The sequence below is a fragment of the Oncorhynchus mykiss genome, chromosome 17, assembly GCF_057628025.1.
Source record: "Oncorhynchus mykiss isolate SJ-2025 chromosome 17, ASM5762802v1, whole genome shotgun sequence".
Lineage (NCBI taxonomy): Eukaryota > Metazoa > Chordata > Actinopteri > Salmoniformes > Salmonidae > Oncorhynchus > Oncorhynchus mykiss.
In genome coordinates this window covers 5722774-5736545 of record NC_143038.1, presented here as the reverse complement: position 1 = coordinate 5736545, position 13772 = coordinate 5722774, and the positions used below count along the sequence as shown (strand labels likewise).

General features: G+C 41.6%; 1 protein-coding gene across 1 annotated transcript in view; it reads left to right on the top strand.

Moving 5' to 3' along the window:
- LOC110493538 (E3 ubiquitin-protein ligase NEURL1) overlaps positions 1-10513 on the top strand; it is a 63158-nt gene extending 52645 nt beyond the window's left edge. Inside the window, exons 5-6 of the mRNA XM_021567875.3 lie at positions 4206-4385; positions 6508-10513. Coding sequence (XP_021423550.1) covers positions 4206-4385; positions 6508-6764 — 437 coding nt within the window. The 3' untranslated portion in view covers positions 6765-10513. The remainder of the gene's footprint in view (positions 1-4205; positions 4386-6507) is intronic.
- The last annotated feature ends 3259 nt before the right edge of the window (positions 10514-13772 follow it).

Sequence of the window (13772 nt, the reverse complement as noted above, 5' to 3'; positions counted from 1 at the left end):
GTCTTAGCCCTCCTCTTCAACTACACCAGCATATACAGCCCCATTTAGAAAACCTCCAAATGACTTGTGCAGTACAGGCTAACACATGACGTGATGCACCATGTCAGTCAGTCATCAGGTAACAGAGATCAGTATTACTGCCAACATGGGTCCTAATGCATTATGTTAGCATTGTCGCAGAACCAAAATGGCCACCTAGTCCAGTGGTTCCCAACCAGGGGTACTAGGACCCCTGGGGGTACTTGGCCTATCCACAGGGTGTACTTGAGAAGACACATGAGACCATCGGCCGACTGATAAAATGCACGAGTGGGTAAATTGAGTTGGTGGTACAGTAAGCGAAAAAGTTTGGGAACCACTGGCCTAGTCGACAGCCTCTCCAGTGTTCGTGAGCATAGAAAGACCGCAACTGGGTAGCCATTTTGGACCTGGCCATAGATCAATCGCTCCCACTGAGATGCCAGAAACGGTGGCCGGTCGCCATGTTGTCAGCTGATGGCAGTCTTAATGATGGACCACGGGCCACACACCAGACGACTCATTTTTCACATTCTTCCGTCATGCCATCCAGAAAAAGACATCAGCGCGCGCTGAGAAAGACCATGGAGCTCCTTCCCAGTTACCACAGTCCCCATAGGCTTTGATGAGCTATTCCTCCTCTCATCCCTCGTGTCTTGAAGTAACATGTTATTGAAATGTTCAAGGGTTCAATGTAGTTCATTGTGGCTTGTTTGTCTCTGTTGTTGCTGATGATGTCCCTATTTTTGGATGTTGTGGCTTTAGGGCGAAATGGTTGACGATAGCCATTTCCATTGTTCCTAGCGAATTAGCAAAGCTTTTAATACTTTTTTGTTTTTAATTATGACACATACACTCAACAAGACAGACAATTTTCGTAGTAATTTACTGAACATTAAATAGTCATTCTGTTAGTGCCTACTTAAACCAAAAATGAAACAATTGGCCTCATATTACAACTACTGCGGGTCAGCGCTAGACTAACAATGCCTGGATGCATTCAATATGTCTACCTCCATAAATACAGTCTAGAAAAAAATGACCTTTGTTTTTGGTGTAGTATCACTTATGATTAGGTGATCCCCCCCCTTTATAAAATCAACAGTGACACTCAATCTTGCTCAGTCTATTTAAATTATTACTACTCAATCACTATCAACCATTTAACTAACCAACCGTCAACCAATGTTAAGGAACCACTTGGTCCTTAGATACTTCAAACATGTTTTTCTGATGTATCCTCTTTCATCAATGTACAGGCATGTACTGTATGTCTGACGTATCCTCTTCATCGATGTACAGGCATGTACTGTATGTCTGAGGCAGCCAGGGTCGCATTCCGACTTTCGGTAATGTGTCCATGTCCGTGACTTTGAAACCCATTATGTCATGTTAATCACACTGGGGTCTCTGAAACATGACCCCTCACCTTAGGCATCACTGGCATCCATATATGTGCTTCTTAAACGTGGACTCTGAATTTTGTTTCCCTGCCTTCACCACAGAAACAGGGGATGTAAAAAAAAAAGAGTGGAACGTGACAAACCCCCAACATATCTCCCTAAACTTCACGCTAGAAATCCCCAAAAGTGATTGAAAAGCCATTCACTTCAATAGGATCATAAGATCTATTTTTATTTTTTTTTATTATTTCACCTTTATTTAACCAGGTAGGCCAGTTGAGAACAAGTTCTCATTAACAACTGCGACCTGGCCAAGGTAAAGCAAAGCAGTGCAGTGCAACAAAAACAACAACACAGAGTTACACATGGAATAAACAAAGTACAGTCAATAACACCAAAGAAAGTCTGTACACAGTGTGTGCAAATGAAGTAAGGAGGTAACGCAATAAATAAGCCATGGTAGCGAAGTAATTACAATTTAGCAATTAACACTGGAGTGATAGATGTGCAGATGATGAATGTGCAAGTAGAAATACTGCGGTGCAAAAGAGCAGAAAAGTAAATAAAAACAATATGGGGATGAGGTAGGTAGATGGTTGGATGGGCTATTTACAGATGGACTGTGTACAGCTGCAGCGATCGGTAAGCTGCTCTGACAGCCGATGCTTGAAGTTAGTAAGGGAGATATAAGTCTCCAACTTCAGTGATTTTTGCAATTCGTTCCAGTCATTGGCAGCCGAGAACTGGAAGGAAAGGTGGCCAAAGGGGGTGTTGGCTTTGGGGATGACCAGTGAAAGATACCTGCTGGAGCGTGTGCTACGGGTGGGTGTTGCTATGCTTTGCTATACATAGCAAAGACTTATAGATGACCTGGAGCCAGTGGGTTTGGCGACAAATATGTAGCGAGGACCAGTGAACAAGAGCATACAGGTCGCAATGGTGGGTAGTATATGGGGCTTTAGTGACAAACAGATGGCACTGTGATGGACTATGTGAGGCTATTTTGTAAATGACATCGCCAAAGTCAAGGATCGGCAGGATAGTCAGTTTTACGAGGGTATTTTTGGCACCATAAGTGAAGGAGGCGTTGTTGCAAAATAGGAAGCCGATTCTAGATTTAACTTTGAATTGGAGATGCTTAATGTGAGTCTGGAAAGAGAGTTTACAGTCTAGCCAGACACCTAGGTATTTGTAGTTGTCCACATATTCTTTGTCAGAGTAGTGATGCTAAGTCCAGAGTAGTGATGCTGGACGGGCGGGCAGGTGCGGGCAGTGATCGGTTGAAGAGCATGCATTTAGTTTTACTTGCATTTAAGAGCAGTTGGAGGACACAGAAGGAGTGTTGTATTGCATTGAAGCTCGTTTGGATGTTTGTTAACACACTGTCCAAAGAAAGGCCAGACGTATACAGAATGGTGTCGTCTGCATAGAGGTGGATCAAAGAATCATCCGCAGCAAGAGCGACATCATTGATATATACAGAGAAAAGAGTCAGCCCAAGATTTGAACCCTGTGTCACCCCCATAGAGACTGCCAGAGGCCCTGGCAACAGGCCCTCCGATTTGACACACTGAACTCTATCTGAAAGGTAGTTAGTGAACCAAGCGAGGCAGTCATTAGAGAAACCAAAGCTGTTGAGTCTGCCGATAAGTATACAGTGATTGACAGAGTCGAAAGCTTTGGCCAGGTCAATGAAGACTGTTTTTTATCGATGGTATTTATGATATCGTTTTGGACCTTGAGCGTGGCTGAGGTGCACCCGTGACCAGCTTGGAAACCGGATTGCATAGCGGAGAAGGTACAGTGGGATTCGAGATGGCCGATGATCTGTTTGCTCACTTGGCTTTCGAAGACTTAGAAAAGCAGGGCAGGATGGATAGAGGTCTGTAACAGTTTGGGTCTAGACGTGTCTCCGCCTTTGAAGAGGGGGATGACCACGGCCACTTTCCAATCTTTAGGAATCTCAGACGATACGAAAGAGAGGTTGGACAGACTAGTAATAGTAATCATTCATCTGTCTACAATTGTACTGTGTAGTAACTGTATAGCACACTTAGAGAAAAAGCCCTCTGATCTTTGTAGGCCTATGTCTTCATAACATACCAACTCTTCTTTCAGATTCAAATAAGCTTTATTAGCATGAATGAACAAGGCCACTGTTGCTTAAACCAGTTGAGAAAATGACACCAACAATAACAATAAAGTAAATAAAAAAGTATTGTAAGGGTGATTAGAGAACGGGGGAAAATATATATATGAGATAAATATTATATAGAGAAAGAAAGATTATTATTACTATTTTGATGTATTTATTTTATTTATATATTTTTTTATGAATATAAATAAAATAAATACATCAAAATAGTAATAATAATCTTTCTTTCTCTCGGTTCTTTATGATATAGGATCATTCTTCAATGTAGAACCTACTGAATAGTCCACTTACAGTACTAAAGGTGCCTATATTTGAGGTGGCTATTAGTTGAGGTGTCTAATATTTGAGGTGCCTATATTTGAGGTGGCTATAGTTGAGGTGGCTATATTTGAGGTGGCTATATTTGAGGTGGCTATATTTTAGGTGGCTATAGTTGAGGTGTCTAATATTTGAGGTGCCTATATTTGAGGTGGCTATAGTTGAGGTGGCTCTATTTGAGGTGGCTCTATTTGAGGAGGCTATAGTTGAGGTTGGCTGTAGTTGAGGTGGCTATAGTTGAGGTGGCTCTATTTGAACTCTATATGCTTTCATAACAATCTCTTTTCTCTCTGTCTGTTCTCTGGCTCCAGGTTCCACACATCTCGGGGACCAGCCGGCGCGTGCTCCCTCCATCCCCAGCTCTCCCTCCTCCTCCCCCCACACCCCCAGCGCCCTAGCCCTGGCCCTGGGTAGTGGAAGCTCCGACCCTGTCCTTAACGGAGGCCTGGGAGGCCCCAGCTCCGCGGCCTACTGTGGTGGCTCTGCGGGAGGTCTGTACCTTTCAGAGCCACTCTATTAATCAAACTATCAAACCCACTGCAGGGGGTTAAGAGAGGAGAGGGGGACACTAGGTAGCAGATGTCCTGGGTGGTGAGTCTGTTCGGTAGATTGCTTCTCGTGCTGTGCAGCGGGAGGACACAATGTCTCGTCTACTGTTGTAGTTAGGTAATGTGAGGCTGCCTTCACAGTAGAACAACAGTGGTAAAATGGGTTTGTACTGTATTTATTGTAAGGAATGTATTGATCAACACTGTAGATTAGATCCATTACATCAGTTCATACACTACCGGTCAAAAGCTTTAGAACACCTACTCATTCAAGGGTTTTTCTTCCTTTTTACTATTTTCTACATTGTAGAATAATAATGAAGATATCGAAACTATGAAATAACACATATGGAATCATGTAGTAACCAAAATGTGTTTTAACAAATAAAAACATTTTATTTTTGAGATTCTTCAAATATCCACCCTTTGCCTTGGTGACAGCTTTGCACACTCTTGGCATTCTCTCAATCAGCTTCATGAGGTAGTCACTTGGAATGCATTCAATTAACAGGTGTGCCTTCTTCAAAGTGAATTTGTGGAATGTCTTTCCTTCTTAATGTGTTTGAGCCAATCAGTTGTGTTGTGACAAGGTAGGGTTGGTATACAGAAGATAGCCCTATTTGGCAAAAGACCAAGTCCATATTATGGCAAGAACAGCTCAAATAAGCAAAGAGAAACGACAGTCCATTATTACTTTAAGACATGAACGTCAGTCAATACGGAACATTTCAAGAACTTTGAACATAGTTTCTTCAAGGGCAGTCGCAAAAACCATCAAGCGCTATGATGAAACTGGCTCTCATGAGGACTGCCACAGGAATGGGAGACCCAAAGTTACCTTTGCTGCAGAGGATAAGTTCATTAGAGTTACCAGCCTCAGAAATTGCAGACAATTAAATGCTTCACAGAGCTCAAGTAACAGACACGTCTCAACATAAACTGTTCAGAGAAGAGGGTGTGAATCAGGCCTTCATGGTCAAATTGCTGCAAAGAAACAACTACTAAAAGACACCAATAAGAAGAAGAGACTTGCTTGGGCCAAGAAACACAAGCAATGGACATTACATCGGTGGAAGTCTGTCCTTTGGTCTGGAGTCCAAATGTAAGATTTTGGTTCCAACAGCCGTGTATTTGTGAGTGAATGGATGATCTCCATATGTGTATTTCCCACCGTAAAGCATGGAGGAGGAGGTCTTATGGTGTGGGGGTGCTTTGCTGGTGACACTGTCTATGATTTATTTAGAATTAAAGCACACACCCAGCATGGCTACCACAGCAATACTCCATCCCATGTGGCTTTTCCTTTATTTAACTAGGCAAGTCAGTTAAGAACAAATTCTTATTTACAATGACGGCCTAGGAACAATGGGTTTACTGCCTTGTTCAGGGGCAGAACGACAGATTTTTACATTGTCAGCTCAGGAATTTGATCTAGCAAACTTTTGGTTACTGGCCCAACACTCTAATCACTAGGCTACCTGCCGCACGGGCTTACTGGGACTATAGTTCGTTTTTCAACAGAACAATGACCCAACACACCTCCAGGCTGTGTAAGGGCTATTTTACCAAGAAGGAGAGTGATGGAGTGCTGCATCAGATGACCTGACCTCCACAATCCCCCGACCTCAACCCAATTGAGATGGTTTGGGATGAGTCGGACCGCAGAGTGAAGGAAAAGCAGCCAAAAGTGCTCCGCATATGTGGGAACTCCTGGTTGAGAGAATGCCAAGAGTGTGCAAAGCTGTCACCAAGGCAAAGCGTGGCTATTTGAAGAATCTCAAATATAAAATATATTTTGATTTGTTTAACACTTTTTTGGATACTACATGATTCCATATGTGTTATTTCATAGTTGTGATGTCTTCATTATTATTCTACAATGTAGAAAATAGTAAAAAGAAAGAAAGACCAGTAGATGAGTAGATGTTCTGAAACTTTTGACCGGTAGTGTACATGCAGAAAGTTCTTTCATTAGTCTATTGATTACTGACACCCCTAACACATGCTCTCTCTCTTTTTCCCTCTCCCTCCTTCCCTCCCTCCGTCACTACCTCCCCCCTAACAGGAACGACCCCCAGCTCGCCCGTCAGCCTCCCCAAGTCGCCCACCTTCCCATCAGGCAGCGGGAGAGGGCCCGGGTGGCCCACAGGCGATGAGTGTTCCATCTGCTACGAGAACCACGTGGACACGGTCATCTACGCCTGCGGTCACATGTGTCTCTGCTACACCTGCGGCGTCAAACTCAAGAAGATGTCCAACGCCTGCTGCCCCATCTGCAGGAGACAAATCAAAGACATCATTAAGACCTACCGTAGCACGTAGGGGGCCTTTGAAGCTAAGGGCCTCGTAACTGAGGGCCCAGGCCTAAGTTAATGGGGAGAGGAGGAAGACGTTGGGGAAAGACTTTGATAAACTATTAAGATCAGGGTAATGGACAATGAACAGTTCGCTCTGGTACTTTTGTGTGATGGATTTTGAGGAAGAATCTTGGTTTTTGTTTCAAATACCCATTTTTTGGTTTGCTGGTAACAGTTAGTACACCTGCACTGCAAAGGTCTCTTGCATTTCCACTTTCCCTCTGACGCAGTGTGTGACGGCTTTTGAAGTGGCGGGTTTGCAACCGCGGCGAGAACTTCCTCTCTCAACTACACGTTTTCATTCTTCTTGCTCTCTCCAAGGATTCAGGAAGTTTCAGACTTTGAGGAAAGAGAAGACGTGAAAGTACTTTTTATTTTGTTGTTTAAGCCACTTCCAGACGACTGCCGCTCGTTTGCATGGAAGCAAACCAGGTGGTTTCAATTCAACGTTTTTGGTCTTGAGATCATGTATTTATGTTGAAGAGGAGAAGGACTGTTAAGTTCCAACATTTGCTTCTTAACTTGACTCAAATTTGTCTGTAAAAAAAACCAACAGGCAAAATGTCTACCCTTGTCCAGAGATAGTTCTTTATTAACATAACGTCTCAGTATGACACAACTTCTGTCTGTGTGTTACTTAGGCAAACTGCAGAGGAAAAGAGAGGACTTATTTGTTGCTCAAGGGTTGTGACCGGAAAGGGATGCATTTCTGCAGTAGTCATAGGATTCATCAATAGGAAGATGACTGCAGTTGTATAAAGTTGTGAAGTATAGGGGCGTAAGTATATGACGAGTGAAGGAGTGCTGTATCCCCTCTTGCTCCTATACAGTAAGTCATATATTCTCAACCAAATGTATTCGTGTGGTAGTTCTATAGCACATTCATTGGTGGTAGCTGTCCTGTTGCGCTAGCTCGCTATCTGCTTGCTCTGCAGTGTCGTATGTTGCACTGAAGTCAGTACTGCGCTCTCGGAAATGCCCCATCAAGAAAGGAGAGGATACATATTATTTTACACAATACATTTAAACAGCCATCAAAACCATGTCACTGGCAGCCTCAGCTCCCAATCCAATCCCAGAATTTGTACTCACATCACGTGACTGGAAGCAGGAAGTGAAAGTACATTTATTGGGTGTTCCTCAGGTCCAGCTGTTAACGCCCCAAAATGGTGACAGTTTACGCAAACACCAGCCCAATGCACTGTGATTGTTGCCATGGTAATAGCGTTCAACGTCGATCCGACACAGCTCCCTGCCTTAATTTATGAACATTTACTTTGTTACCAACGGATGTGTGATTAATAATGCTTTGTTTCTATCCATATTTTCCACCAAGACCCCTTACTAAATACCAAATACGATGTTGTGTGTCAGAAGAAAAGCTTCAGAAACAGGACTTCAGAAACTCAGAGGATAAAAAGCACATGAAACAAAACTGAGTTGATCCTAACTTATTTTTATAACTCAAAAGACTTACTGGTCAGAGGTCATTTGCATCACAGACAGTCAGTAATATGTACACAACCCTAAACCCTATCACGGTACTATTCTAACATCTGGGTAGTGCTTCCACCAGCAACAAATAGCCTTCACAGTTACATACATTAATGTAGGGTAATGAGAGGTAGATGGGAGTTCCTCAATGTTACAAGTTGATATACAGTCAGTTACACGTGCTGTCACTTACCCCATATGACTTTTGTCACTTTGGGGCGAATCCTAATTTATACTTAAGTCGAATTATCACTCAGTCTCCCATTGACATCAATGCAAGACTACCTGAAAATGTGATTTTGTAAAAGTAAGACTTTTCCCCTTTATGATCAGTATGTGTCATGTATCCCATTGAAAATCCCCTCGTGCTTGTGTGTACTGGAGCTATAGGCCATAGCTTTCTGCCGAGAGCTGAAAAGGCAGTTTTTTATCACGTTTATCTTGCATCGTGGTGTAATCAATAGATAATCGACAGATGAATCTGGAATGTAATGCTGCGACAGTATTTGCCAGCTCTCTGTGTTTGGGGCAAATACTGACAGATGTTTCGTATACATCCTCTTTACACTCACAAACAGAACTTTGTGTTTTTATGATATTATATGCTACTGCTTGAAGTGTTCATTCACATTTTGAATGTTAATTTATGTTTTAAAATGAGAGCAAATCGTTTTATTGGTGTGGTTGGTAGTATCGAAAGAGAAAAAACATATTTTGTCAGCTTTCCTTTTCGATTAATAGTCATGATTGTAATTTTTGTTTTCTGGTTGATTGGAACCATGAAATAATCAGCTATTTCTACTTCTACTCTGTATCCTAAAGCCAGGAACGATATTATCTTGTACCTTCCACCAATACATAGGACTCCCTGCAGTATACAATCATAACACCTCGTTGCTTTGGGTAAAAGACAAGCACAGATGAATAATTTTACAAACCCTGAATATTCAGACGCTGAATTTGTTTGTAATTTTGACGTTGTTGTTTATGCCTCCTTTCGAGTCCAAACCAGGTTTGTTTTTATAGCTCTTACCAAGTATATAGTTTAAAGGCCGTCGTTGTATGGCTATGTTAAATGTCACTTTATATGAATCCTGATTGTACTTTTTAAATGGTCTAGTCTATAGGCATTCTCTAGCATATTCTATCACAGTAAAGTTTGTGCTGATACTAAGTGTCCGACGAAATCCGAAATCCAATAAAAAAGTAAATGTGTTAATCCACCTCGTAATTTGCAATGTCTGTGGTAAACGCACTTCATTTCCCCTCATTTCCCCTTAATTTCCCCTTTTTTTTACAGTTTTCTTTTTACTGGCCCTTTATCCAAGGAATTTAACCCACAACCACTAATGTAAACAATAGTCATTGAACATACGGTCATGTCATAAATGGCATACCGTACATTGACAACCTATAATAACGTTAAAGTTAAATAGCATGCAAAAAAAAAACAAGGCACCTAAATTGCTGCCTATCATATTTATTGAGTTACATACAGGATTAAGTGGTCTGACTCATGTCAGTACTCAGTGGCTTAAAGTTCAGCCCTCCACACAGATACTATTACTAGGGCCCAGAATTGTTCCTGACCTAGTGACCTGGAAAACTCAGGGCCCTAACTATAACACCAACCAGTTGCGGTGTGATACCAATTTACCAAAAAATACATTTTTGGTTTCTCTCCTGATTGTTTGTCGACCCGGTATTGTATCTATCTTCCATTGAAGTGTTTGTATCTCAGATCCTACTGTACTTGGGTGTTTGCTTTCTTCTTCTAGCTTCCTCCATTTTAGAAAAACTTCTTCAGATATTACTAGACAGGTTTCACCTGGGTAATATACTTTATTTTCTGTCTTTTAGTTGTTTGAGTTGATTGTTCACGCCGTCCTAGTTAGTGAACCTAGGGACCAATAGAAGACAAGCTAAAAAATCAAACGCGACATCGCAATCTCCTCGGCCATCATTTCGACAGTTCAGTTCAGTTCAGAGTTCAGGGGTCGATCAGAACGCTACACATAGAAACGTAACATAGGCTAGGTCAACCACGATTGCTCCTATTTTCCATGATATAGAAGAATATATGTTCTATGTTGTGACTCATCCATTGTTTAAGATACTTTGCAAACCTGTCTTTATTTGAAAACTAGTTTCCAAGTGATCTGTTTGTGAGCTATGTGAGTCGGACGATTGTGTCAATAAACTTTCCAGGCGTGTTTCAAAGAAGTGTCTGTGCCGGCTTTTCTCATAGAACTTGAATAGAACATAAATGACAAAAAAAATGTGATTACAAGTTAATTCTATATTTTCTATCACATCTCCAATATCTTAATATGATTGGACTATCTCCGATACGTATCCAACTATAACATGCACTTGATGACAAATTCTTATTTATTATATTATATCCATACTCTTGATTTGAATTAATCCAGTAAATGTCTCTTTTTTTTTTTGTTACATTTATTTAACTTTTGTTTAACCTGGAAGGGCTCGTTGAGATTTACACTCCTTTTCAAGAGTGTCCTGGCCAAACTACAGGTAATCTAGTAAAAAAAACAACCTAGAATTCACAAGAGTATAGCAAAATCATAGAGAAGGCCAGCCACCCTGGTGTAGAAAGTGCAGTGGTGCGTAAGGGTTTTGCAGTTTAAAATACATCTCAGTGCTCCATGGTAAAGGGTGTCAATTGATCTCAAACACTGAGAGGAAGCATTCACATATAAAATATCCCCATAGTCTAGTATATGTAGCTGATACTAGCCTCCTGGATTCAAAAGAAAATCAGGCCTTATTCCTAAAATAAAATCCCAACTTCAATTCTTTTTTTTAAATGTACATTTTTGAATATGCAATTTAAAAGAGAGGCCGTCATCAATTAAAATGCCAAGATATTTCTATGAGGTTACTGTTTCAATCTCATTGCACTGACAGGTAGTAATAGGTGAAAGGTTCAGAGGTATATTTCTTGCTTTAGCAAAAAAACATTAGATCGCAGTGCTAGCTGTGCCACTAGAGATTCTGGGTTCGAGTCCAGGCTCTGTCGCAGCCGGCTGCGACCGGGAGACCCATGGGGTGGCGCACAATTGGCCCAGCATCATCCAGGATAGGGGAGGGTTTAGCCGGTGGGGGGCCGGGAGCAGTGCATGCTGACACGGTTGCCAGGTGTACATTGTTTCTTCCAGCACATTGGTATGGCTGGTTTCCGGGTTAAGTGGGCATTGTGTCAAGAAGCAGTACGGCTTGGTTGGGTTGTGTTTCGGAGTAGGCACGCTCTCGACCTTCGCCTCTACCAAGTACAGAGCCCTGGGGCACACCATTACAGACAGACAATTTAACAGACATGAGCCCATCAAATTGAGTGCACTGAGTTCTATCAGGCAGATAGTTAGCAAACCATGCAACTGCATGTGCCGAAAGACCAATGCTCGACAGTCTCTGCCTTAGAATAGCATGATCAACTGTATCAAAAGCCTTAGAGAGATCAATAAAAAGTGAGACACAGTGATGTTTTTTGTCAAAGGCTTCAGTGATATCATTTAAAAACCTTCATGGCTGCTGCAATTGTGCTATGCTTCTTCCTGAAGCCCAATTGGTACATTGATAAAACAGAGTTAGTATATAAAAACTATTAGCTGTTCACTAACAAGGGTTTCAAATAATGTTACAATCCATTGATTAAGATTACTGTCATCCCCCAGCCACGCTGATTGCATGGATCATGAACACAGTTTCTGTCAGCATAGTCGTAAAACACACAGGAATCCAGACCTACACAACCCTGACCTTCTGTGCTCCAGTGGACCTTGGTGCTTTCGGTGGTATGTGATTTGGGGCACCTGTTACATCATGTGTTTTGGACGGCCCCAGCTGCCTAGGTGGTTTATGTTCAACCGGGGTCCTCCAGGGGACACCAGGCTTAGGGTCAGGGGTTCCAAGCACTGCAGGCAGCTACCACCTCACCTCAAATATCCCTCTGATGTCCCCAGATATACATATGTCTGTCAGTAGTGGATTAATAGCATGTAAGACATGGTAATATCTAGGAGGAGGAATGAAGTCTGACAATAATCTAGACGATATATATCAAATCTGTCATCAAGGTGTATTAGTATCCCATGACTCTGTTATAAACTGATGGGTCATAGTTAATGTCCATAGGTAATACTCTGTGATGATGAATTGAATGTTCATGTGTTTAAAAACGTTATTTTGAATACATGCAGTCCTTATACCTGCTTTACAAAGGCCCTTGAGGTAAGACCTTTACAAATAAACAGCTAAAAACCGCAAACCATGAGCTCAAACTCCATTCTGACTCCTCCAGCGAAGGCTGAAGAGAACAGACCAGTTCAAGATTGCCATCTAGTGGATATATATATAAATAGTTCCACTGACCAATGAGAATCTGTTTTGGCGATGGGTCGTCCTATGGGAGCTTTCCTCAGCTGTCGACACTGTCTCACTTAAATATGCCATCACCGTCACACCTGAAGATGACAGTGACATGGAATGAACAGAAGCACTAAGACCTTTACTTCAATATCTATCTGAAATATTCCCAAGTGGTCTATGTGCAACCAAAAGGTGGCAGAAACATTGTCGGCCTCTAAGTGTTTGTTGCGTCTTTATTTGATACCTGTCATTCTAGAACCTTCCTGAAATACTCCAATACAGTCTTTATGTTGGACATGATGTCTCTATGTATTAGTCCTCCCACAGCTGTTAGCCTGAGTGTTACATTCTCTTCACATCTCCCATAACCACCCATGATGTGATGAATGCTCTAGCCTTTAGATGCTGAGGGTAACTTGCACATGTTCTGTTGAACGCAATCGTTTTGTGGGGATTCGGTGGGGGTTGGGTGGTTGTCCTAACGGGAGGTAGGTGTGCACATTTTCCGTGTTCATTTAGGCGTATGCGATACATCTTTCTACATGTGTATAGATGTCAGGATGCCGCAGCATGATTTTTTCCCCCTCCATCTTTCTCATTTGCAGTAGGTAGGGCTCTACCATACTAGTTCATCTTCATTTTCTGCCCTTACAATTTTTACAGTTCTCTCATAACTCATACAATATACATCTAAAACAAGATTTTAACAAAAATAATGATTGAACAATCCAAGTCTAAATATACTTATTCTGATTTATACCATACAACAAATGAAGATATATGTATCATTCAATAAATGTACTGTCACCTACAATTGTATGTAAAAGTTATACATAAATCTAAATATGAATGTATTAGCCATATCAGCTCAGTTGGTCCTGTGTGGCTCAGCTGGTAGAGCATGGTGCTCACAATGACAGGGTTGTGGGTTCTATTCCCACGGGGGACCAGTATGGGGGGAAAAGTATGTACTTTTGCATCTGCTAAATGACTGAAACATTTAATAATAATACTACTGCAAATATTCTGCTTCATAATGTATGTCGTGTGAATGTTCAGGCTAACAAATGAAAACAGAGAGGCAACA